Source organism: Trachinotus anak, unplaced genomic scaffold (genome assembly GCF_046630095.1).
Source record: "Trachinotus anak isolate AG129_WGS33_773 ecotype Australia unplaced genomic scaffold, CSIRO_AGI_Tana_v1 ptg000002l, whole genome shotgun sequence".
In the NCBI taxonomy this organism is placed as follows: domain Eukaryota; kingdom Metazoa; phylum Chordata; class Actinopteri; order Carangiformes; family Carangidae; genus Trachinotus; species Trachinotus anak.
The window spans coordinates 25,794,466-25,822,184 of NW_027273853.1; the positions used below are offsets into that span (position 1 = coordinate 25,794,466).

The 27,719-nt window shown below is 39.3% G+C and overlaps 1 protein-coding gene across 1 annotated transcript in view; it reads right to left on the reverse strand.

Moving 5' to 3' along the window:
* The window catches only part of cdh13 (cadherin 13, H-cadherin (heart)), a 292,077-nt gene that overhangs the window by 197,969 nt on the left and 66,389 nt on the right, over positions 1-27,719 (reverse strand). The window contains exon 2 of the mRNA XM_071458186.1: positions 13,825-13,945. Coding sequence (XP_071314287.1) covers positions 13,825-13,945 — 121 coding nt within the window. The remainder of the gene's footprint in view (positions 1-13,824; positions 13,946-27,719) is intronic.

Consider the following 27,719-nt stretch of genomic DNA (forward strand, 5'->3'; position numbering starts at 1 on the left):
AACATCCAGGAGGGCTCAGGGCCATTCTGCTGGGAAAGTGCTTAAAGGCTTCCTTATGGACATTTTAAGCCTTTTATGCACACTTTCCTCAAGTCTGCAGTGTTGGATTTACCAACATTTCATAGTGTTCTGATGTTAAAAATGAAATAAAAAAATAAATAAGTAATTCACTGAACTTGCCTGCAGTGGATCCCAGCCTTTGGCATGAGAGGTTGGGTCTGCTGTAGCAGTGAGTATACCTGCAATTCCAGTGCTGTATTTGACAGACTTAAAGAGGATGCCACCTTTGATTTTGAAATAAGTAGCTGGGGCTCTTAGGGTGGACAGTGAGACCAGGACTATGAGTGTAGTCTTACAGAGTGTTCAGATGCAGAACCTTAACAAAAGCTGTGCTCCGTTCATCAGTGCTGGTGTGAGTGTACATTTGTAGGAATGAATGCACAAGATTAGATGAGATAGCAGATGGTGCAGAGATTAGACATGTGATCATGTATATATTTGTTTTGGCTTCATGCCTTTCCAATGATACATGCTCCCTGTGCTGCTGAAAGTGCCAGTGCACCTGTAGCATATGTGCAAATACAGATGGTTGACAAGTTATAGGAATATCTAAAGTGATGGGCCACCACGTGCCATCAGAGCGTGTGCTTGTGCACATACATGCACATAACTACATATAGCCAGTGCGCGCAGTAGTACATTGACTAACAATGTGACAGACCAATAGTGTGAAAATATTCATTTAAGTGTTATATCATGACGGACTGAACAGTAATGACAGTAGTCTACTAATGTTATAAATATCCAGCTAACGTTATGCGCTGTCTCTATGCTAGCCTAAACAAGATAACATTACTTGTGAACGTTGTGTGTGGTGCTGTGCTACAACTGTTGTCAGCTGCTGCAATTCGTAATAACAATAGCATTTCAGGACATGAACAACATGTTGTTAACACAAAGTGAACAAATAAAACTCACTCACCCCAAATTTTATATGTAGATCTGGATATCTGGCTCGGAGCTGCTGAGATAAGTTTAAGGTATTTCTCTCTTTCATTTAAAATACTCTGTATCACCGTTTGCATAGTACTGGCTTTTGGTTGTCTATGATTTGTCTCTGATGATCCACATTAAATGTAGCGTTTCTCCTTACACCAGTCTTGTCAGGGACCTGTTGCTGCACCCACACTTACTGCTGCCATTCCACCTATTGTTATTATTGTTTACTGTGCCTGCCTTCTCCTTCTCTTTAAATTGATGTCAGGCTACAACACTTGCAGGGTCAGTATGTTGCCCTCGTCAGTCCTGGGAGAATCAGATCTCCAGTATGTACCACATCTACAATACCTTTGTTACATATGTGACTAGAAAAACAAGTACTGTCACATTTTCAGAATTTTGTGTCAGTTCTTGTGACATCTCTAGTCTGTAAGTTCATGGCTGTTTTTAAAGGTCTATTCTGGCCAAAGCAGAGGAAGGGATATTTCCCAACCCATTTCACAGCCAAGCAGAAAAAAAGATGAAAACTTCCTGCCAACTACAGTACACCCAAACCTGTCAAGCAGGCTTTTGTGTTACTGTGGTACTGACACACACATAGGGATATCCAAACACACACAACTGCACACATGCAGTCACACACAAACACACAAAATCATAAGGAAACTTAATTCACACACAAGCCAACACCCAGCGATGCATTCAGGCATTCAGGCATTCAGGCAGATCGATATGCTTTCAGGAAGCCAGTAACACCCAGGCTGAGCCCCTGAGGCTCTGGCCAAGTTACTCAGCACTTTCCCTGGCCACTCAAGAGGAGCCATGCTGGGCTCTAGGCTATGAGCCAAAGACAGGAAAGTAACATATGGTTGAGAACAAAACTTTTGACACAAAGTAATTCTGTCACTTCTATGACAGCAGCCATCATTATCTCCTTAATGAGTGCACAGTTCACTTGAAATGTCTAGTTGAAGGTCTCATTGAGGTACAGCCTTTGTTGGTGGAGCCAAAAGTGCAGTGTCAAGGATTTGAGGTTTGAAAGATAACTCTTTTATACCATCTATGTAGGTTGCCCCAGTGTATTACGGCATCTACACACAGTAAGTGTACTGAAAAAGTGTGTATCTTGTTATCTGTCCCATCTGATGGTTATATCTGTTATGTCCTTGTTAAATGTCATACAAATGAAAACATCAAAATGAAACTATCAGGAACAATCCTGAATTTCCATTTTGTGAAACATAAAGTGTTACAGACATATATCTTATTTCAGTAGCTGGTGAACATCCACAACATTTGGACACTTTTACAAGTATAACCATAGAAGAAAACACTGGAAATCACTTTATATGTGTTGCACTCAGAGGACAGATAAACATGGGGGAGGAGAGAGAGAAATTGGGAAACGTTTTGCTTATTGTGGGAATACTTTTATATTCTTCTGATCGGCTATCGACTCAAGGAAAGATTCAGATTCTTTATTATACTAGAATGATACAAGAAGATGGCTGAGGAAAGGCTGAGAGAGTGTGCAATAACAGAGTGATACCATAAATATGAACACAAGAAAAACAAATTCTTAAGCACTTTTAATCAAAAACAAAACCACCAAAATCATCCTTGAAGTCAGTGAAAAAAAGGCAATAGCAGTTAAACATCTCAGTGTAATGTTAAAGCAATATAATTTTACAGAAACAGGGGATTTCTCCAGCATCAGACTAAATCAAACCATTCTCCGGTTTGAAACCCTCCTATTCTACAAATGTATCTGACAGAAAATAGGAAAACTGGTTGAAGGACAGATAGGTGCCAGAGAATAAATACAAGATATTAACAAAATGAAAACGAGGCCAATCTTCAAAGGGTATCAAACTTAGTATATTTTCTTTACCTTTTGAGTAAGATTACTAAGCAGTTAATTTTAGGTTTGACCCAGAGATGGAGCATAAAAATGTAAAGTAGACTAGACAGCAGTTCCAATTCGCACTGACACCTGTATCCTCTTTGAGAACTGAGAATTCAGAGATTGGATGTGTTCACATGTTTGTGGTCTTATCATGAGGGAACAGGTATTCTAAAATAACACAAAACATCTGCCTATGTCTCATCACTGCAACCAAACTTTCCTGCTCATAATTAGAGTAATACTTTTTGTAGTGCAGGGAAATAAAGTACACAAGGGATGCATGGAGAGGGGGCTATAAAATAATGAGGTGCAGATACTCGAGTGGATGATTTGTTTGTGACAATGAAAGGCATAAAAAATATGTAGTAGTGTATGCGGTCCTCTGCAGCTGCTACTGACAAAACCAATGCTTATAGACTATAAACATAACTGAAAATGGAAAATAACAAACACAAATTTCACAACCTACATGAGACCAAGCTAGAGCACAGCTAGTGCTGGGTGACAGAAAGACAACTCTAATTATCTGATGAAATAAAATCAGCTTCATAACATTTGGATGAAGCTTAATGAATAATTACATCGTAATTACAAAGCGTAATTACATCACTCTCAGCAGGTATTGGGCACGTGAGCCAATCAAACTGAGAACAAAGACAATCTCCTTCCAGCATCAACAAAGCATCCTTCTAAAAGGTAAAATTAACAGACTATTCATTTTACTGAATGGTAGAATTGCATTATTACAAACAATTCTACCACCAAGTTGTCACTGTGTGAAACCTTTTTAAGTCAGGGTCTGCAAACCTTACATCTGACTGATGATTTCCACACAGATCAAGTCAATCAAGTCAATGAGTAGAACTAATAAAAACTGTAGCCAGCGGTTTTGATATACTGACATTTAAGACCAGAGTTGTTTGATGTATTTCAGTCCTCACTGATTCTGTGCCTTCATTTTGTATCTTTAAGTTGCATCTCTCCTATATTCAAAAACAGTTCTCCTCTATGTTTATAATTAACATGTTTTCATCTACATTATGGAAACTGATGTCTCATTTCTCAAAGTCTGAAAAAACTGTATGTTTTGAGTAAATGATACGGTGGCAAAAAAGTAAACTCTTGATCATCAGAAAACTATTCAATTTACTGTACCCTTGCTTATAGAACCACCATATCTGATCAGCAGGGTTTCTCAAACTGTCACACCAGAAAGGTTCTGTTGACATGGTATCCAGTGGTTCGAAAGGCTGTTGTAAGAACTCAGTGAAGCTGTCTTGGACCAGATTAATCTCCTGAGTGCAGAAAAACTATCACAGCACAAAACCAAAGCTAAATTCAAAGATTCTAAGGAGGGCAGTAAAAAGGTTATTTTCTCCAAAAGTAGCTCAAACAGACCTAAAATGACCATATCTTATTTAAATCAGTCTACCAAACTAACAACCTTGCCAGGGCTGTTTGAAGTCTAAGAAACAATTGTGACTCTTGTTGCTTTCTCTCTGACCTCGTTGAATTGTTTGTGAAATAGGAGAAAGGGGGAAAAAGAAAAACATGCTTTTTTCTATTGTATATTGAAACAGAATGTTCAAAATGGCTGCTTCAGTCACAGGCATGTGCAGCTTCTGCAAATTGTTAATACAAACATGACTGGTGCTCTGACTGAGCTACAGCAGTACTACATTTTTGACACCTTGCACCACAGAAGCAGATAAATATTAAAGCCAAATGATAAATATAGGACTGATTTAAATGTAATAGTGAACAGAATGATGGCTGGCACAGGCTTCTGGCATAGTGTACTTGTAACAACCTACTAATTATCATTCCTAAACCTACCAAGTATGTATGATGAGCAAATAGGACTAAGATGTAGAAGAAAATTCTTGAAGAAAATTCCAGCATTAGATTATTGAAATGGTAACTCATAGTAGCTGTAACTTTTTGATATATAAAGTTGTATGCTGTATGCCAAAGTAAAAGGCTGTCTCTTTAAAAGAAGCTTCTATTTTAAACAACAAATTGACAGGATGTTCCCGAGCTGGTTCCCAGCTGGTGCAAACTGCCCTGACTGACTGCAGTCTCTGATTTCTGGATCAAGATGTGCCAACGTCTGGTCAGAATAATATAATATTAATCTTGACAGTTCATATCTGCTTGCCAAAACCTGCTCCCTAAATTTCTTCAAAGCTGCAATTAAAAACATCATGTTACTAATTGATGAACACACTTTTAGTGAACAGCCTGCATTGAATTAAACATGTAGAGTTTATTTTTCATTCCAGGAGTGCTGTGAATGATGTTTGTTAGACCTAACAGCAGATGTACTGCAATTTGCATCAGAAATGTAAATTTCTTCCCTTTTAAGTAGGTTAGGCATGAGCCAACACATGAGTATAGGAAGGAAGTAAGAGTGAGGTTCTTCAGGGAGGAGAAAACAGCAGAGGCACGGGACAGACACAGAAGAGATGAAGAAAGAGGGAGAGAGAGATAGTATATCAAACAGCTGCTAGTTGCACCATGATTGCAGATGGGGTCTTGGCACTACTGTCCCTGTGCCCCTGATGCTCTGTGATTGCAGCCTCTACAGGCTGCCTCTCAGGGCTGCTGATGCCAGTTTGTATTCCAGTAGACCAAGATGCCACTTCAGAGGCGACAGCAGGTTAACTGACAGAGAGGTGAGATACCATCTGAATGTCATACACGATGGAAATTAATAGTGTAAGCATAGTAAAACTAAATACATTTTAGTGTCAATAAAGTTGCTTAATTGTTTTAACCATTCAGATTTGAAGCATATAATTTAATTGGTTTTTTTTTCATGTCAAAAAACTGGCTATAAAAAGTGTCTCCAATGGATCAAATGTGTATGTTAAAGAGTCTGCAGGTCCCACCAGCCCTACAGAGCATTTAAGCTAATCTCAAGGCTTATTGTTTGGGTTTTCCTGGTGCCAAGTTCACTGTTTGGATACACTCTTACCACTCTAATAGCATTATTTTCAGCTGCGGCACACAGAACACACTGTGATCAACCTAACACCAAACAGCAGACAGTGAACATTGTGGGGCATCGAGCAGCTAAAGAGCCAAATATTTCCCTCAGGAGTTGGTGGCTACCAGACAAGTTAAACAGAGATTTGGTTTGCCAGGTGGCCAGACACACAACCCCAAATAAATGCTGATGTTGCATCATATCTGCTGGATGTGTTGTTAAGCAACTGTTTAGTAATAAATTAATTAATAGTCAGTTTTGTAAATTGTAAAGATGATAACATGTCAGTTATTTTCACCGACCCCAAGCAGCTACAGTAAGAATCAGTTATCGAACGATTGTAGGAGAATTCTGGTTGATTATATCTTCTTTTTTCTTGCCCATTCAGACCTCTTTTTTGTGATGTAGCCATAATTAAAAAATGTCAGCACTTAACCCAGTGAGAAACAATGGCCAAAACTACATAGTTAAAAGCTGTAGTTAACCAGAGCTTTATATAAGGGCAGGTACTCTGCTCAGCAGATATGTTTGGATTTTGACTCTTAAAGCCATAATCTCACTTTTTAGAAGAAAACACTATTGTGTTACACTGTTTATGCAAAACCTTCTCCAATATTAGCTGCAGCCCCTTTACAATCCCTCACCATTACATTGTATTTTCATGGTATAAAATGTTGTGAAAGTGAGTGAAAGTTATCTCATTTTGGCTACAACATTTGAATTATTCTATAGATAAATCATCATGTTTTTAAATAATTTAGCAATTCTGCTGCATCTGTTATTCACAGCTAAACACAATTTAAAGAGCTACAGAGTGGTTCATGTATGGTGTAATTGCTCCTTATTCTGGAGAAAAAGTCTGATGGAATTTTTGTTTGTCACCAATGATTTGTGATCCGCCACAATTGGATTTGTTGCCACTTCAGTTTTATATTCCAACTCTCCTCTCTCTTCTCATCTTTACAGCCTCTACCATTTACTCTCCTCCTACTGCAGCATCATTCACTCCCTGTCCTCCTAACTATCCCCAGGTGCTACCATCTACCAGCAGCCTCCAGTCACAAGTTCACCCATATAAAATTGAATGTAGCTGTGGGCCAGAGCCACATGGATTATTTAATCATCTTACCTACACAATCATCTGTTACAAACAAACACGATGCCCACGATACACGTGTTGTATCTACAATGCTGAGAGTCATCAAACATATTGTGTGTAGAAACACCCACCCACACACTCACGGACCTGTACACACATACACACCTGCATACCCATACATGTAATGGCCTTTCCTGTAATTAAAGTCATTTGTCAAAAGAACACCTTGATTTATGGTCAAATTAAAAATACACCGGAAAAGAAGCTGCTGGTCCTGGTGACTCCAGCTACAGAGGGTGATTAATGCTACGCCATGACAGTCGTGAGAGTGGCATGATCTGGATACGCACCCTCTTGTGCAGAGAGGAGCCATCAATTTGTGCATCTACACTCTGGATGACAAAGTAGGTGTAGTGTAGGTGGGTGCTTGGGGTGGCACAGGGTAGGGTGGTAGTAGTGGATTGAGGGTAGTGTAGGGCAGGTTATAATGCTAAAATTAGAGCAATAATGCTGTTTTAACTCATCAGAAAGCTAGGCTGTTTATAGCCTCGCTCCATCTCCATGCAGGGAATCTCCGTTTTTAATTGACTTTCTGCTTTAGTTTATGCAAATACCGCAAGACAAAAACACATTTGGCTGTGGGCCTGAAACACAGCGGTATTTTGCTGAATAGCATCAATAAACAGATGGTTAAAATATGCTCTTATTATGCTTACTGGTAAATGCAATGCTTGTATTCCTGCTATTCGTCTTTTACTGGAGAACATCTGATGGCTGTTTGCCTAAAGTAACAGTGGTAAAATAATGAGGTACTCAGTGGCATTACAAAGGGGTTGAATGGATGTACTAGGTGTTCCACATAATGCAGTGAGTAATGTATTTAGTGGGATGACTAGAGAAGAAAAGCAATGTACTGCAGCAGTCTCCTGTATGAGAACAGACACATTTGAATGAAGTGTATCTGAAAAAGTAAACAGCTACAAATCAATCACAAAACTCATCTTTCATATGGCACATGATGGAGTATTTGATGAAAGATAAATACAACTTAGAGAGAGAGGGTGTGAGTGTGAGTGTGAGTGTGTGTGTGTGTGTGTGTGTGTGTATGTGTATGTGTATGTGTATGTGTATGTGTATGAGTGTGAGTGTGAGTGAGAGTGAGAGTGAGAGTGAGAGTGAGAGAGAGAGTGAGAGAGAGAGAGAGAGAGAGAGAGAGAGAGAGAGAGAGAGAGAGAGAGAGAGAGAGAGAGAGAGAGAGAGAGAGAGAGAGAGAGAGAGAGAGATGCTGGCAGTGAAACGAATTCCCTGAACATTATCATGTGTTTTGAGCAGGAGGTACAGCAAACTTTATCACCTAAACTTAGAAAACAGAGCCAAGTAAGACAGGAGCAAAAATAAAACAGATGAGAGTGCTGTTCCATTTGTTCAATTTATCAAAAACCACTAGGCTATATCAGAATTCAAGTCAGAGGAAACACAGGCAGGAGACAAGAATCGTGCCAGCGAGGTGTCAGCGTCTGTGGAGCTTAATGCAGTTAATAGGCCTCGGGCCTCGTGCCAGCCAGGAGAGCTCCACGTCCACACACTGCCCCCGAACATACAGTGGAGGGCTTTGCCAGCAATGCCAAGGCTGGGGAGGGCCATCTCCTTCAGGTATACTTTTTTTTAAAAACAAGTCTTAAGGAAAGCTTAATTAAGAAATGTGAGTGGTGCTATCGAAAAATGCTAAAGGCTGCCATGTTTTTGGGAGTAATCATGTTTGGTGGTGGGATTGCAGAATGCCTCACAGAGCCTTGGTCTTGCTCTGCAGGATACAGATAAGGTGGCTCTCCTCATTTCTTCTCCATATTTTATCGGCTGTCAGGATGGTATGCCCTATAGCTTCCAACTACACTATAAAATGAAAAAAATGCATTTTCACCCAGGGTTTGCATAAATTAATACATTATAATGTCTTTTTATAAAGGCCTCTTGGAGAAGGCATACTCCTGGCTATGAATGTTCATACGGAAGTCCAGTTTCTGCACAGTAGCAGCATTACTGATATTATGAAGTATCATTATTTCTGACGGCCAGCCAGGTTGGTGACAGAAAACTGCATCAACTTTACTGCCACCTCTGAGAGGGCAGCAGTGAGTCAAGAAACAAACAGCTTGCAAAACTAAGGTGAGCTATAACACCATCTCAAAATCAATACATCTCATTGCTGTATTTCTCTGCATCATGGCAGAACCCACTGAGAGAAAGAACTATTAACTGAACTGACAACCGAATTCATTCTTCAGTAACATGTCATTCGACACGTGCTCTTGCTAATGCATCTCGGCCCTGCGCAGACGCTGTTTGGTATTTGGACCTTTATACACTATAAAATGTATAAAGGTACACCCCATTTTCAAATTTCTTCAATCTCAAGGCATGGCTCTTTCAGAAAACTGGTTGTTTTTTGTGAATCTACAGTATGTGTCCTAATGGCAGTGGCTCAACATTGAATTGGCACACAGCACTCGCAGCAAATAAAGGATCGGTTGGTGGGACTGCTTTGAAAACAATCCCATTACATTTTATTCTCGGGTCCAAAAATGTTGTCTTGTTATTTTTCTTCAGCTCACTGTTTTAGCACCTACCTGGTTCATCATAGAAACTCCATTTAGCCTCTTATCCCAGAAAATATCAAGCTTTAGTCGATAAAAGGTCTTTAACGAGCAAGCTCGCAGAGTTCGAGAGGTGTTTCTCAGCTGAGTCCATGTCTCACTTAGTAGAAAAACTTCACCACGGCAACCTCTGAATGCACCTGGACAAAAACAGCTGTTTCAGATCAGCTGATTAGAGACTAGACTGGATTTACACACATTCAAAAAGTTTGCACTGGAAATTGTTTTGGTACAGTTTTAGCCGGGAAACATTTGGCAATTTATTTCTGACACTAGCTAAGCTGCTGACCAGCTAGCCAAGGCTCAAGGTCAGACATGTTCCCGTATAATCACAGACTTTTTCTTTTTTTCGGACCACTGCAGTTAAATATAAGCCTTTGAGATCAGCACTCTATCCGCTGAGCCATCAGTGCACCACATTGGATGGTTAATTTTATGTATAAAAACAATCATACATGTATTTTCTCAGAGCACACAGCTTGTCAGTCTACTGCTCATTGATAAACTTCTCTAATCCACTTGTAGACTGTAACTAGTTGGCTTTACTTGAGATTACACGATTCAAAGTGTGGGACACAGGACAAATACAGGACGCAGTATTTTATTTTCAAATATGTGACAATCCCGTATCATATGGGATGGATGGCAACCTTAGTGGAAAAAGAAGAGGTAGCCTACAAACGGGCAGGTGGTTCTTATGCATACTCTGAAACATAATCCTGTTTACGCCACTGCCCTCAGGTTTTTCAGGGCTGTTAACAATACATTTTTTCTTAATTGGTATTAATCGCTGAATTTCAATAGTTAATCACGATTAATCGCATGTTTTATCACATGACTTGAAATCATTTTTGTGAAGCACACAATCTCACACAACTACTTAGCAGCCGGCAACGTAGTTCAGCATCAACTTTTCCAGAAGCCAGCAATTGCACCTCAATTTCCTCAGAAATTGCACAGTCTAGTCATAAATTGGAGTCCATCTTTCATTGCACTCATTATTCAGTAGACATAGCGTTCCTCACCACCAAGTCAAACATGTCTTACACCTGAATAAACTCAACAGCTTGGTAAAAAGAAATTTCTAGGCTTTTCTATTTAAGCCTTTTATATGTTGAAATTCATTTTTGCTTTGTTCAGAGTGGTTCTCAAATTGAGATGTAGGTCATAGGCAGTCTGAGGTTAACTGTGTAACATTTCAATATAGCAATGCAGATTTCAGTTTTCAAATTATCTGTTGGTACATTCAGATATTTGGGAGAAAGGGAGAAGATGAAATTCGACAGATTCAGTATTTGAAGTGGACACACGGTTAATGTTTAGTGTGTATTAGGTCCAGTTTCACTGATTGAATGATGACACCACTGAGACTAGGCAATCTAATCATGTAATCTAGCAGAGATAGAGATGGAGCACAGCTTTTCTCCTGAGGAAAATGTATCTTACACATGCTGTCTACAAATATAAAAGTGTCTCTACTTCAATCTCTACATTTATATCGTTTGAAATTATTAGTTTTCTGAGGTCATGAGGTGAGACAAAGAGAGAGAGACGTGTTTTCCACTGACATTTGTGGCCGACCCCTTTTTCCATTTGCTTCTGTTTGAACGTGCATCAATTTTTTATGTAAGCTATGACGAGCTGAGTAGGAGGAGGAGAAGAGGTGTAGTGCACTGAGGACAGATAAAAGTGAAAGATAAGTAGCAAAAGCAAAAGTCAGAGAGATGAACTGTACAGCAGTAGTGGCAAAATGAACAGTCAGGGTGGCAGGAAAGACAGAGAAAGAAAGAGTGAATATATGGACACTGCATGTGCATGTGTTTGTTTCTCAGACATGGCCATTAGCCAAGATGGATGTCCTTGAACCCAAGTCTGTGCCAACAGGTATCTCGTGCTAACAGACCACCCCCTCCACTGGTAATTACACAGGAAGGTCTACAGCAGGTGGCACAGAATTTACATAAATCTGCATGTGTCACTGGGCCTGGTTGCAGCCTCTGGCACTGTGTATGAATCACCCTCACACTCAGCAGACAATTTGTTCAAATTTAACAAAATGGATGGCGGGAGGGTAAAATAGTCTCAATGCTCCCTAAGAAATCCATATATATTGGTGAATCCACTGAATTATTTGTGCTAACAAATGGCTTTCCCTTTCATTTTTCTTTGAAGTAACACACAGACACACATACACGCAGACAGACACACACACACACACTGCAACCTATGCACAAAAACAATTTTATGTATATATACTGTTATTTCACTTTGATCGCTGTTATGAAGCCAACATATTTGCATCTAATCAATGCATCCAAGGAGTACGGAGCCGTCACTGACATATCCATAGACACAAATCACACGTCTTTCATGCTGAATGCTGAAATGCCTTATTTGTTTCATTTGTCAAATGTCAATTTTTTTTTCAAGCCAAGCTTTTGTCCATAACTTGTGAGCAGTGGGATCCCCCATGGTTAGAGGTGTTTCTGCTGACAAGAGTATATTCAAGGTAATGGAACTGCTCTGTTGTCCCAGAGCAGAGCACTAAAGCAGAACTGAGTTCTGTCTCCTACTACACGCACCACTGAACCTCCAGATGACAAAATGTCTCACTGGCTGACCGAATCAAACACAATAAAGCCAAAATAGAAGAAAAATAAGACTGAAGGATTTGTCATGTTTTGCCATCTAGGTAGGGAAGTTTATATTTTCAATTGGAAAAGCTGTCTGTTAGTGGAGTGGCACTTAAAAAGGGTTTGTGCTATGTAAGAACACATCTACACGCACTGCAAGACACTCCTGCCATAAAATAAGTAAATGTGCGTGTCACCCAAGCAGGTAATGACATTCTACCAATGTAGCCTCGTAATGTGGAGAACAATACAGTGGGATGATGAAATAAATGAATAAGTGGTTGAATAATGAACTTGGAATGAAAACAAGTTCCACAGTAAATGACAGACTGCATTAACAAACTATAAATTATTCCCATTTGAATTTACATATTTCCATTGTATTGCATCATCTTATACAAATAAAACAGCAACAACTCAATGCAAAAGTGAATGAATTATTAAGCAAATGAATGAATAAAAACTTCCTAAGCTCTGTAGTAAAATTACCGGTAGCTGACTGCTTCCTGTTGATCTCTGAAGAGAGACTCACTACCCCAGAGGAGCAGACTGCTAGCCAGCATACATTATTGCTGATCTCTGTGGAGTGGGCAATAGGCATTGCCAGAGGGTCCCAGAGGAGGAGACTGGACCAATAAGTTGTGGCAGCAATATAGAGTTGAGATTGGACTTGTGTGGTCTGAGTTTCACAGTGCAGGAGTCTGCAGGGAATCTGACTGGTCACAGCGGTAACAAAAGGGTGACAGGCCTGCCTCCTGACTGGCTCACAGATAGGAGTGAGCCTCCACACTAATGACTCCTGCGCTGTGAACCCTTCGAACCCTCTCAGCTCTGTCTCAAGTCTTTAATGTATTTATCATAAAGCTGCTGAGATCAAACACACATTTCTGCATAAAAAGGAAAATATAACTCAGAGGCTGTTGGCGGCTGACTTCTCCAGAAGGCTATGTTGACTGAAGCAAGGTAACCGGTGTACTGGGACTGAAAAGCTGCAGCATAATAGTCACAAGGCAAACACACATATGTGCACACAACACATGCATGGTTAACTGAGCAGCCCAAAGCTGTCTTCAGGGGAGGAACAAGAGAAGAAAAAGAGAAAAGACTTTTGTAAATATCATCCAATCAAGGAGAATTATTCATTTGCAGACACAAGTTATTTTGTTGTTATTGTTGTCAGTGTGGTGCAAAGAAGCACCCAGTTCAATCTTCTGTTCAGAACAAAAAACACGTGAATTCTAATGAATGTGAAGCATAAAACAGCCCATATACACACATACACACACACACTCCATCACCTTGACCTGGAGGGAGCCTGGCTTTGATCTGTTCAGCTCACCTGGATATGATGCTATTCAAATCATCAGAAGCCAGACAGGCAGACTGAGAGTTTGTGTTTGTACATGTCTGTACACCCACATGCTGATTTGTGTGGTGGAATGACAGAAATGCAGAGAGAAAGCAACAGAGTAAACTTCAAAGCAAATCAGAAAAAGTGAAATTCAAAACAGTTACGATTGTGTGTTTTGCCCATTTTCACTGACCTTGTATGAGTGGCTGCCCTTTCTGGAAAGGTCCACTGTACACCACCCAGTAGTGTTTGTCCTGGAATCCAGGCACACAGCCCTCATGGCCTCCATCCTCTTGGCCACCCACATGGGCAACCTGCAGCACAGAAAGCAAAGGAGAGATCAGGATAATACACATGAGCATATTGCTTCTGTGTAGGTAAACCTGACAGGCACAGGCAGGGGGTAGATTAACTAAATAATAATGTTTCTCTTTAAAGACCTAATCCTTATTAATCCTAAATTAACAACATCAGGCTGAAGCAGATACACAAATATGCAGTGGTGGAAAAAAAGACCTCTACTAGCAAAAAGTTTCTCAACTATCAGAAAACTACGACTGGGTTAGAATGAGCAGTTTTTATGGTTTTGATAAGTACTGAAAAAGTACCTGCACAACAGTTAATACAGTTATCTTCAGAACTGGGCAGCCAAATTTATACAATAAATCAATAGGGTAATGTCAGTATTAATTAATGTACCCTAGTTTCACATGGAAGTCCCACCTTCCTTTACGCTTTGTACAACGTACTTATAATAAAAAACAAATATCACAGATTTGTTTCAGATTTAAAGGCTGGACTGAAACTTTGTTAATCAGCTCATGACTTCGTCCTGTGATTTGGTGAGGATAAGGCTTACACTGATGTTAAATAAAAGATAACTATGACTTAATTCAAGGTTTGATTAAAAAAGAATGTGTTCAATGGTTTCTCTTTTCCCTCATAAAACTCTGAAGGTCAAGATATTCTGAATTTTACAATTCTCTGCAAGACTGCCTTTATTAACTTTTCATTGGCCCATTTTCTCTATAAATCACATTCATTCAATTTAAAGATTGTGCTGGGGAAAAAAATAATAAACAATTTCCTGGCACAACTATTTTGCAAAACAACCTCCATTTAAAGGGTTGACATTCCCAGTGTTGTGCCTAATTAATTCTCAGAGAGACCAAATATACTGTACTGTAAATAACAATTTACACTGTATATAAGTATGTGATGCATTAATTCATATATATATATATATATATATATATTTATATTCATTCAGATATGGCTCATGTTGTTTCTTTTAGACAGCACAGGGTTTTTATTTTTCATTTCACATTGTATTTATTCCAGCTGTGACCCATTTATAATCGCAGCTGACTTTGTGTTTATTCTAATAATGAAAGTAAAGGAAATTATTTCATTATTATTAAAAAAAAACATTATTAGCTTATGTGGTTCTGTTTCCATGAGTCAGATTTAAAAAACTTCTTTCAGAATTCAAGAGGGAAATAACTCATTGAAGAATTAATTCAAGTGGGAGTTCAATTTAGATATATAGTCCTTCCTACTAAATCTGATGTTAGAGGTTGATGGATGACTGCACGCAGATAATTTACAGTACATTATATTTTCTTCAGATGTAAAGCAATATTGTCTGTCAGACTGAGTTCAGGTCAGAAATATTTTCTAAGCTGTCAGTTACAATTCCAAGAGAGATGCTGGTTTCCAATTACAGGCACTGGCTCACAAAAAATCATATGTGATCATGTGCTTTACTGCATACAGCAAAGAGGACGTGGCTTCATCCTGGATGATGTCACGATGACATGGCGCTTTGCCTCAACACAAGCCTTGTGACTGTCAGTGCCAATGCTGGCTGGAGCAGTGGTATAGAGACTTCTGAGGAAAGTGATTCCTATACTGAGAAGCCTCACTTAAAGGGTCAAGACATAAGTGACCACAAACTCTTTATGTACTGGCCATAGCTGCTATCCGGCATCATTATTAAATTCAAAGAACCAAAAGTTGGCAGACATACTACAGATACAACAACTCTGAAACCAGGAGCTTGATGGTTTTAGCAAAAACAACAACAACAAAAAACAATGATTTTCTGGAACACACCAGTCCCTATAGTATGTAAGGGAGCTTTGGATTGTGTGCTGAGGAACAATTAGTGACACACTGTATGGAAGCGGAGAGAAAACAGCTGAAGAGACCCACTGAGCATGAATAGATAGTGAAAAGGTTTCCATATGATGGACTGAATCCACACTGGACAAGGTATAGAATAGGTAAAGGTGGGATAAGATAGATGCACGATTTCATCTCTCATGGGTTGTATGCAAATATTTTTTTCACGCTTTTCCAGTAAATGTGAGTGTGTAAAATCTCATGTTCTTATGCTTAAATTTGACATTTTGAAGATTTAATAAAATGCAACACCTTTTTCCAAAAATCTGTAAAATCATTATCATTACACAGTAGGTGCTGTAATTAGATGCAGCATGGGCACATGTGATATGTATCTGCCAAACTTTGCCATCTGTCAACCAGTGACATCCCACCTGCTCGTCTTTATATCTCTTGACCCTCTCCTCTAATAATTCCCCTGGAAATAACAAAAGTACTTTAACAAGGAGCTAATAATTGGATGCTGTGAGGATGAAGATCAAAATAGGACTCATGAAATACACAAAGTACAATGTGTTTCTCATCCTGGAGCATAAGATCAGTGCAGTCATGTCATTTGTCTATTGTTAGATGGTAATTGTCATTATGTCAGTATCACATAAAATGACGATGAGTTCACTTCTGTTTACTTGGAACTTTGAAACCTGCAACATTTTCTGAAGTTAGGGGGAAAAAAATAATTGCAAAGTATAATATTTCATTTGGTTACATGATATATCATGTAAGTTACAAGACTTTCACACAGCAGCGTCTAGACTGTCTGTGGAGATCTGTCTGCATGATGAACAAGCTTTGGCAGATATTCAGCCACAGAGGTTATTACATGTAATGTCCCTGCAACCCAAGGGATTTAGTGCATTTCCTGCTGTTGTCAAAATGTTAATTCAATTCTATCACTAGGAATTGTGACAAGGTGGGATACAATGCTTGTTGGTCCATAAACTCAATCAGGTTGACTAAAGGGCAGAGGCCCCGTCAGCTCAACAAGGGTACATGAGACACAGATACAAATGCAAAAAAAGACATTATCATGCATACACACACACACACACACACACACACACACACACACACACACACACACACACACACACACACACACACACAGGGACATGTGCACACAAGCAGGTGGATAGCTCCAAACACACCATGCTCCACACACATCACTCAGCAGGACTCGCCAACATTTTAATGTCCATTAAGGGGGAAATATAACAATCCAGCTCCAGTGACTCACAGTAGGACAGCAAAAGCATTAAGGCAATGCAATGCTAATGACAATGTTGTTAGCAAAGGAGACTGTTGTTGTGGGCAATATTCTCCATTAGGAAACCATGTGAGAACGTACTTGACACATGAAGGTTATATTTTATATAAAAATTAATTAAAAATATTATCTCCAGGCACTTTTCTGATATATATATATATATATATATATATATGTATAGCTGTAAATCCCTGTAGGTTCATCAGCGACCCATATTTTCATATTGTTTTCATATTGTCATTTGATACATTCTTATTATAAGAAAATATTGATAATAGTCAATTTAAGTTTAACTGTAGCCTTGTTATAAAGTTTACTACTATTTTCCAATTGAGATGCACCAGTCAAATTGTTGTGTGCGTAGAGATTATTATGTAGAGTCATAACAAAATATCAGATCTTTATAAAGACCAGAGTAAAATAATTAGTGAAATACAGGAGAGTGGATACATCTGACATGACACTCGATCATAGGGCTGTTTAATATGGATATAAACTGGGACCTTTTTAAATTACATTTTACAAATGTAAATGTGTTTTACTACACTGTGCTCCCACCCAGTTTAGTAAAACGCTGGTTTAAAACTAGCTCCAGATTACTACAGAAGGACATTACACACAAACTAATGGATTTATGAATGGCTAGTGAAACCCACCAAAAAAACCTACTGACTCCTTGTTCCTTCTCCTGTCTGGATTCATATTAGTCAAATGTTGCACAAAGAAAGAAAATAGGAACAGTGTGATGTGATTCGTGTAGGATGTAAATCACCTCTTTCTGAACTTCACAACATGTTTTCTCCAGAGGGGTCCAATGAAAGACATTAATTGATTTCTGTGTGTTTCGGCTTCACTATCTCCCGTGTTTGATGTCTCTGTGAGGCCGTCATTGTTCTGCAGTGATTGGCTCAGTATGACTCTGCCAGAGCAGAGCGCTACATAGAGGGATTAGTATGGTCCAGTCTAGGGGAAACAAAGAGCCTTGGGTGCATGAAAACAATATCTCTGCAGCAGGAGCAATTATCATGCTCAAGCAACGCTGGACCTGCAGAAAATTGTGTATTGTGCACCAGCTTAATGAGATGATCGACACAGAGCCAAAGAGATAAATAAATCTGTAAGCGTTTAGTGGGATATGTGGACAAAGTGAGTGGGGCAAACTGCAAACAGAAGAGCCAGAAGATAAGTACCATGGCATTTAAATCTGGATTCAGATGGGTGTCCGTTAAACATAAACACACTCCTCCACATACCCACTGGCAACTGGCTGGGCATCACTGATGTAGATTACAATACAACATTATTCTATTTAAATTTGGGCTGCATGATATGCAAAAAAAACAAAATAATGTTGCGATTTTTTTTGGCTGATATTTCGATATGAGTCATGATTTCAGCTGGAATAATTGTTTTTGCAGTTCATTTTCACTGAAAAAAAATTTAAATGTGGTGATTTTTGTTGGGGCTTGTACCAAACAAGCATGTTCCTTTATGTCTGGATAATGTGATTAGCAAGGCACAGCAATGTTGTGACACATTTTACCTTGATCAAAAAAAATTGCAGCTCCTGCGATTTTTGGCACCTGCTTTAATTTGGATCTTGTTCAAATATAAGAGGAGATAGAAGAAGGACAGAGAAATGGAGTGAGCCCTGAAGGAGGAAAAAAAAAAGGTGGGCTGGATTGGTTTCATATAGATCAGTTTTCATGAGGGAGAAATAAATACAGCTATCTACCGACAAGCACTTGGGGTGCAGGTCTTTAGGTTTATGTTAGCTCTCTAAGTGTAACAAAGAAATGCTCAATCAGGAGAAAAGATCCATACACTTTACCTCCAGCATTAGACCATGCTTTCCCACTATAAGGTCGATTCCCTGCAAGATGAAAAGTGCAGAAAACATGCCAAGAAATTAAAATATCTTTGTTTACTCAAGTATGTGGAGTAAAATGTACACTATCATCATCACAAGGTCAGTATTTTGCAATGTAGAGTAAAAGTGTCACAGCTGGCGGTACAAGAATGCATAGACAGCAGTATTGATTAAAATCAAAGAGCCGGATGACTAAAACTACATATCTGAGGGGCTTCTGGTCGCTGTTGTTGCTGCTGTAGCTATGATGGCGGTAAACTCATAGTCACAAGGGAGGAGCAACAACGGGTCAGCTCATCACTTGAGAGTTTGACATCAGATTCAGTTCAAGTGTGAAGGACCAGTCAGGTGATTAAGGCAATGACTTGGCAGAGCACACAGTAAATGTCACCTCTGGTGGAAATCAATACCGCCTCAAGAATCCACAGTACATCTGATAGATAGAGATGGAGAGGGCCGCTATGCCTGATATTTTCTGAAGAGGGTAAGGGGGAAGGAGGCTGAGAGAGAGGCTCTGATAGCTATTAGAGGAGATGTGTGAGTACATATGTAGACATGCAATATGTGTCTTTGTGAATTAACTCGATCAGATACTGATAGGAAAAAAAGTGGATTGAGAAAGGCAAAGGAAAAAAAAAGAGAAGAGCTGTACATAAATACTGTAGATGCCTTATTTAAGTATTGACTATAGTCTGTTCACCCTGCATCCATCTTAATTTTTAAATTACCAATTAAATGTTATTTAAAAAAGGAAATTGTGATCTACAGTTAGTTTAAGGTGTGTAATTTTTAACGGTGTGTTTTCTGTGGAACTGAATAAGAATCACTGTGAACTTCAGACCTACTTAGTCGCTTCAGCAAATGTAGATTAACCTTCTTGTACTGTTCCTTCCTCCACACTCATGAGTTTGTTGAGTGTGTACAGATACAACAAGTGTGTGTGTCAGAGTACACATATCTGCATGTATGGATTTAACCACGGCTTGAAGTATGGGATCGGAAGTATTGCACATAATTTCATCGACTCTTGCAAATCTAATACACTTACAGCAAGGTTTAATAATATTCAGACAACATTTGGATTGGTGCAGCATGAAGGACGGCTGGTCTGAAGCACTGCATCAGATGGACGGATTTCTGCCCTGGTCAACAAACTTGGCATGCTCTCGCTCCGTGTCTCTACAAGCCCACTTTACTGTTGCAGCACCTCTCACTAGCATATGCAGTCAGGTTTCAATGATAAGAACCTGAAGGCATGCAAACGTGGACTGAAAACGTAAAGGTACATCAACTGTTGAAGCTAGTCAGAAAATAACACCAGAACCTGAAAAGAAGAGCACAAATGGCAGTGCCAGTGAGGTGAATGTTAACAACTCCAGTCCTCAGGATCCTAAGACAGATAATGGTAACATTACTTAGATGAAGCAGCAGTCAAAGACAAGTTTCAGCCGAACTGGAAAAAAATGAATTTCAAGCCCTGAATTAACCAATTTTCCACCAAGCCAGGCAGTATGCATGGATTTCTGTTTCTGTGTGTCTGCATGCATGCTGGGTAGTCTGCCAACAATCTAGCCAGTCAGCCTGCCAGTAGCCTGACATTTCATCCAGCCACAGTCTCTCCCTCTCCATTCTACATTTCCCTTTCCCTCTCAATCTTACATTGCCTCTGTCTCCATCAAGGTAAATGTCAGCGCACACACCTCACTATGGTCTGGCTGACCCATCCAGGCCTGGCTACACACTACAGCCCAAGATGATGCCAGAGGAGGACAGCCAGGGTTGAGAGAGAGGGAATCAATCAGGTTGAGTCTCAGACACCTGCAGCTGGCAAGTTAGCCAGGCATGTAGCACCTGAGTCATGAAACCATCTGGTTCCCGGCCCGGGCTGCTGAACCCTGGCCACACCTGCTGGGCCTGTAAAACAACACTGAAGCAGTAAACACACAGCCCCACCATAGAGGCGGAGCAGCCGAGCGAGAAGAAAAAAAACACCTTGGATGCTGCTGGGTGGTTGTTGTCACTGCGTGAATGCGATATCAAGGAAGTAATAAAGGGAAAAAGTAGAAGAGCACAGCGAAGACAGAGCCAAAAAAATAAAACAATGCAATAACCACAGAGAAGTCAAGGAGAGGCAGATATACAGCGGAAAGACTGGATATTCTTGTGGACTAATGCACATACTGTTCTGCATTCTGCATAATAACTGCATTTATCACTTAGCTATTGTTAAACAATGATCATCGTGAGAGTAGTTGCATGTCTGGAAAAATTATGCTCAAATATTTACCAAATGTTTCTTTTCAACCTCCCTAAACACTCAGAGTTAAGCACAGATTTGAAAGAAAGTTGTCTTTAGTTTTAATTTAATTTTGTAATAGACCATAAGACATGACATCTATGCAGGATCAGTAATTGTGTGTACATACAGTTTTAGGTGTTACTATTAAATTGGTAAGTAAACACCTCTATAGGCATTCAATTATGTGTATCTAGTCTACAGGCACAAAGCAACAGGTCATTGTTCACATGAGCAACAAATGCATGTTCAGGAGGGTGTTCCATCATAAATCAGCTGAGTCTAAACAGACACTGCTGCTGTTCAACCAGTAGTCAGTAACAAAATTCAGGCAAGATTATGTGAAGTAACTTCTACCCAGCATCCCACTGCAAAATATAGCTTAAGATATGCTGTTGTGTCACAGCATGTGTTTTGATTTTAACTGAATGGGTACATCTGACTTTAGTACCCATCCGTACCCTATCTACAACGTCATGAATACAATGGATTACTGTAGATTAATGGCTCACAGCCATTGTTATTTGTCTTCATTCAAGTTTTTGGTTATTAGAAATCAACAAAAGTCTAGAATTATCAACTGAGAAAAAAACCAAACCTGTAAATTACAATCAGTAGATCCTGGATCTAAGCAAAACTAAACTTTTCTGTTTAGTTTACACAACCTGTGCTGGGTAAAACAAAAATGTTTCACATCAAGATGGGTTTGCAGAAAAATGCTGGAGCATGAAACCAAGCATGTATTTACCAAACCATTTCTATTCATAGATCCCTGACTCCCAGCCGAGCTGAGCTAGCAGTAAGCACACTTCCCTGGCACATCAAAAACCCCTGGTCTATGAAGAGCAATGAACAACAGTGAATTGGCCTGGTTACTCTAAACTCAAATCATCTCAAGAGTTTCCTGGCACTGGCTAACATATAATTAAAAAACTGACTCGATTCTGAAACGTTTAGTGTTACATTTTATTCAAGCAAGCAAGTCCCATTGCAAATCCATAAGTGAGCTGGGGTAACCCTGACTGTATCATTTCCTCACCGTCACTCTGCTCAAATCCCTTTTCTAGTTGGCAAGCTTGTCAATACGTCTACCTCACACACCTCTCACTTCACCGCACAGGAATGGGTAGAGAGGTGTGAAGTGAGGGACTGAAAAACAAAAAGAGCGTCAGCTGCAGGCACCAGCTGCTATCCAGCAGAATTCATTTGAATGCACTTTATTCCGTCCCTGTTGGGATTTGGCATGTCAATCTGAGCACTTTCAGCTTCATCTAGATGGCATGTTCATTCACCTTGAAAGGGTTGTTTTGTCAAATAGCCTCAGTAAGTAAACTTGAAAAGGAGATAAACATACTAGTGACTTTCTCCTGTCTTTGTTTGAGTTTTTTGTGTCTAAACAACAGCTACAGCAAAGTTTTGCCAATTAAGTCCTTGGCTATGGCAGTGACAGATGGAAACCCAATGCAATGCACAAAGCTAAAATGGTGCCACATTGACAGGGAAGTTACACCTTTTCAGGTGCTATCTTACAGCTGATGAAAGCTGGCGTTATCACACTTTGCTCTTGAGAACTGCAAATTGCAAAACAATTCAAGGATAAATGTCTCAAATCAGGAGCTTGCCCCTTAACACAAGCTATAGAAAGCTGGTGTCAGGCGGTGATGCCCTGGGGTGAATGAGAGGAGATAAAGTGTAGGAAAATCTATGAAAGGAAATTCACCATGTCCCTGCCATCACGTAGTCCTTGTCTAAAACTATTGTTGGGCAGCACACATGTATTGGGTCTGGGTGGTCATTAGAAGTAAAGGATTGAGGTCTGTGTTTGTTTCTCCTCACAGTTTATCTGTGGTTATCAGCTTTCCTTTCTCCTCTCTGGCTGACCTCCATTCATCAAAAAGTTAACAGGCTGCAGCTGATACTCTCTTCAAGCAGTCCTCCACCTTGAATTGACCTGCTCCAAAACCTTCCCTTCTTCTGTTCTCCTCCTTCTTTTTGAGCCACTACTTTCATTTCTATAACTTCCCACTACCAGGCAGTTTGCCCTACCTTTCTCCCCTTCTTCCAACTCTTTTTACACCTCTCTGATTCCTCCTGTTTAACTGCTTATTTTGCTGTAATTGTTCATCTTCCCTCCATCTCTTAACTCCAATGTGCTTTCCCTCTTTCTTATGTAACATGTGTATGTGTGATTCAGTTAGACAGTGTACTAATCATGCTGATTGTCAGCAGCGCAGAAAGGTTAATCAACAGCTCAATTAAAACCTGTTTTGATTATGTTCCACTGGAACAGGCTGAGACAATCAGCACACCATCAACCTGTGGACTATATGCATGTCATTATAAAAGGCATGCACTGGTGTTTTTCTCTTTCCATCACCACATATTTAACACAGTGATCATCCAGGGGGGGCATTAAAATATCACCAGCATTGATTCAGCCAAGAGTAAGCCATTAATAAAATAACCAAGCACTACAAAGGACATTAGTCTAATTAATACTTCCCATTATATCATCACATCTGTCTATCCTCTCCTCTCCTCTGATCTTCTACTGGTTTGCATGGTAACCAGCTAGCCCCGGACCGGCCAGCCCCTCTCATCACCTTCTGACAGCGCATCACTGTAGCTTCCAGTCTGCCCTGAAGAAGTAGCACTGAAACTCTTGTCAAGCAACCACCACCACCACTTGCTCCTGGTAAGAAACCACATTTGCCAGCAGAGAAAACGTACATACAGCACCTTTAAGTAAAAGGATTAACTCTACTCGTCTGGTTTACACCTCTTACAGGATGCAAAATCATTAAATACTTGCCCAAAATGCTTCTATATTCTCTGCAAATAAATTCTTTCTAACTCCTTGTAAAAATATATAATACAGATTTCCTGAGAAAAGTATGCTTAAAAAAGACAAAAATACTATATTAGTATACACAAAACATTTTTTTCTCTCTGCACCAAAGGGATTTCATCTCATTTCCATTTTCCTGGCAAACCTGATTGCATTGAACACTTAAGACATTATAAAGTATTGTATCAGGGAGAATTTTTCTTTTGTCTCCTGCCTTATGAACAAAAGGGCAGAGAAACAATCTGGCATAATTATCAACAGCAAACAGGAAAACTCTCAAGAAGCAGTGCAACACGTCATGCTTCACAGAACAGATATGGAAAAGGCAGAGAATTCAAGTTTGAGTGCAGACATATCCAGGAGGGATTTATGTACACTTCTATTTTCAGCCTTGGGAGAAAAACATACTGTAGCACAAACACAAGCTGCACCTATAAAACAGAATTTGCCGAATAATGTTTTTCCTTTTAAAAACATATTCAAAGATTTCACGTCTCTTAAGTCTACAAGAATAGACATTGTGCTTTCACAAAGTCAATTTAAAAATATTTCCCAGACAGACAGGAGGAATTTGATTCTTTTGATCGATCATCAGAGGGGAGCACCTAAGCTGATTTAAGGAGGTATAGAAAAGTACATTTTCAAATTCAGCCCTACATCCAATCCCATTTGATCCTGACCAAAATACACTATAAATTGGGAATCATATTCCAGGCTGCTTCCCAGCTGTGGGCTCACACTCAGTTCCAATGCAAAAGTGGAAAGATTATTTTCAAGCAGGCAATGCTGTCTGGCTCCATTGCCCTTGGAAGACATAAAACAATATGGATAAATATGCCATGCAGGGTCTCATGCTGCTCTGTTTGCCACTGCTGCTGATTGATTCCAGTTTCACTCAATTGAGGAAACATATATTTGCCTCAGGAGACATTATAGCAAGGAATCATTTTTACACAAAGACTCCATATTCCATTTTATTTCTTATCATTTTCAAGTCTTTAAGCTAACATATCTGATTTTATTTTTTCCTGTAAAATTATTAACAGTAGATGTAAAAGTTAAACAAGGAAAAATATTTGTTTATGGATGGACTGAACTGCTCATTGCACTGTTATTTAATAAGGGCATTTTTTACAGTACCTCTTTTACCACACACTCGTGTGTCACTAGCTGTGGTGAGTAAATGTGTGTGCAGTTTGAGCTTTGACGAAGTGAATTGAGACTGAGGGTCATCTATATCTGACTTAGATAGGAGAGCTGCATCATTATAGACCCACAGCACAGCTTTCCATCACAACCCTGTCCCTCAGTACAACTCCCTCTCCTCCTTTGTCTTTTTGCTCCTCCTCTAACTAGAGGGAGAGAAAATTAAGAGGAAGAGGAGAGGAGGAGGAATACAGAGAGGGAGATAAGTCACCATTCACAATTGGTTTTGATCACACAAGGCTGACAGGTATTGTCATAACCCTGCAGCCACCCTGCCGTTAGTGACAACCAAAGGTGTTTTTATCTCTCTCGCACTCCCTCTGCCCTTCATCTACAAACACTTCAGTAATTTGGCCCCTTTGACTATATTACGGTTACAAGATCAATGACAACTGACTTGGTTTTGAAGGAGCTAAGAAGCCCACGATTGACTGTGCATCACAGTTACACCATTACCTAACATTTACCCACTCAATAAACCAGAATGTAATGCAGCCACAAGACCTGTATTTTCTGTAGTGGACACAACCCTAGCGTGAGCAATTTTCTCAACATGCACAAAAACTTAGCTTGAGGTTAACTGGGTACACGTGTAGAATTTGAATAATTGATGTTTGCTTCTTCCAGCTGTACAGCAAGACAAGGGAAGACACAAAGATTGATTTAATTTAGGGCAGAAAGACAATTTCTAACCTTTGGCTCCTGTATTAGTATTTCTAGCACAGTATCTTTAAATTCTCACCTACCATTTCTGCAGGAACGCACATATAACAACTATTTTTCTCAAGATGAAAATAATTTTGCTGACTGTAACAGTCCTCAGCCCTTTTTACTTTATAAAGTAATAAACCTGTACATGATTTAGTGGTACACTTCTCAAAAGACTCAACTCAAGAGACACATTTTAAAAAGATGCAGATTTCCTGATTTTTATGTTACATTGACATCATATTGTTTAAAAGTACTAACAAGCAGTCAAGTGAGAAAAAAAACTTTCATCTCAGCCTACAACTTGTAATTCCCAGTCACGCACACACACACAATTTTTGAACTCCAAACCTAAAATGAGGTATTGCTAATGAGGATTATTTTGTCAGATTTCAGAAAGCTCCCTCCAGAGGTACAGAAGACATTATGCATCTGTTTTCACAAGTTATACAGTGCTCTTCATGACAAGTAAATCTGTATGTGTGAAATAAACGGAAACAACTCATCACTTAATACCTCCTGAGGTGAACTAAACACCACTAACTGATGATATTTAATGGTGGAATGTGCCTTTAAGAATTTGCCCTAGTGGGTTTGTAGATAAATATAACATTACCAAGACATGAAGCAACTGACAACATTACAGTAGCCACCATTATGACGCAATGGACGACCCTTCCCATCCTGTCACTGCAGTTTTTTATTTAGGCTTTATTGTGTAATTCAGCCTCCAGTTCCATTATGTCTTTCATTTCACATTTCATGTTTCTAATTTCATGAAATCATTTTGTACAATGAACATTTTCCACTTTAGATAAGGGGCTGCAGAATGCAGGCAACTGTTTAACAGAGGTTTAGCAATGTACAAACAAATCATGTATCATTTACGAGTAAAACGTGAGTTTGGTTGATTAAACATTTATCAAGCTAATTAACATTTGTAATGATATTCTGGTAAAATTGTTCTTTACTTGTGAATCAGATATGAAATTTTAACCGTTACAAACAAATCCCCACTGATCAACTTGCATAGATTAACTTATTCCTGTTATTTATCATTAATACGGAGGTTAATGGCCATGAAAATGTATCATGATTGATTGATGAGTGTCATGTTTTTTCAATAATTAAAAAAGGTGCACAGATAGTACATTCAAACACACATATGAATGTTCAGTATACGATACAGATGCAAAGACTCATGAGACTCAGACAACATTCGTCCTACAGACTTCTGGTATGAACCAGAGTGGTATTGTGTAGGGTTTTGATGCTGGTGTCATTGACCTGCACTAATTGCTTGTCAGTCCCTTCTCTTGTGTGTTATGACTGTTTGTTTTTTTTAAATATACTTGCCACACAGCAAGGCGACAATATTCTTTTATGTTACCGAGTTCAGAAGAACTCAAGACCAACTAGGTATAATACCATAAACAGCTACACATGCTGATTAGATTATGCAATCAGCCCCGAGGCCTTATTTTGGATATTATTTCATATGAAACTCAAATTACTGCCTCAAGGTTGTATGCCTCCGCCAACCAGCCAAGTTGTAGGAAATATGTTCACAATTTCCCCTTCCTGAGTTTCAGCATGGAATAATGGTCAGAAGTGTTTTTTTACAGAACATTTTGATGTCACAGTGAAGTTGACCTTTGACCATTTGGATATAAAATGTCATCACGTTACTTTATCTTTGGAGATATTTA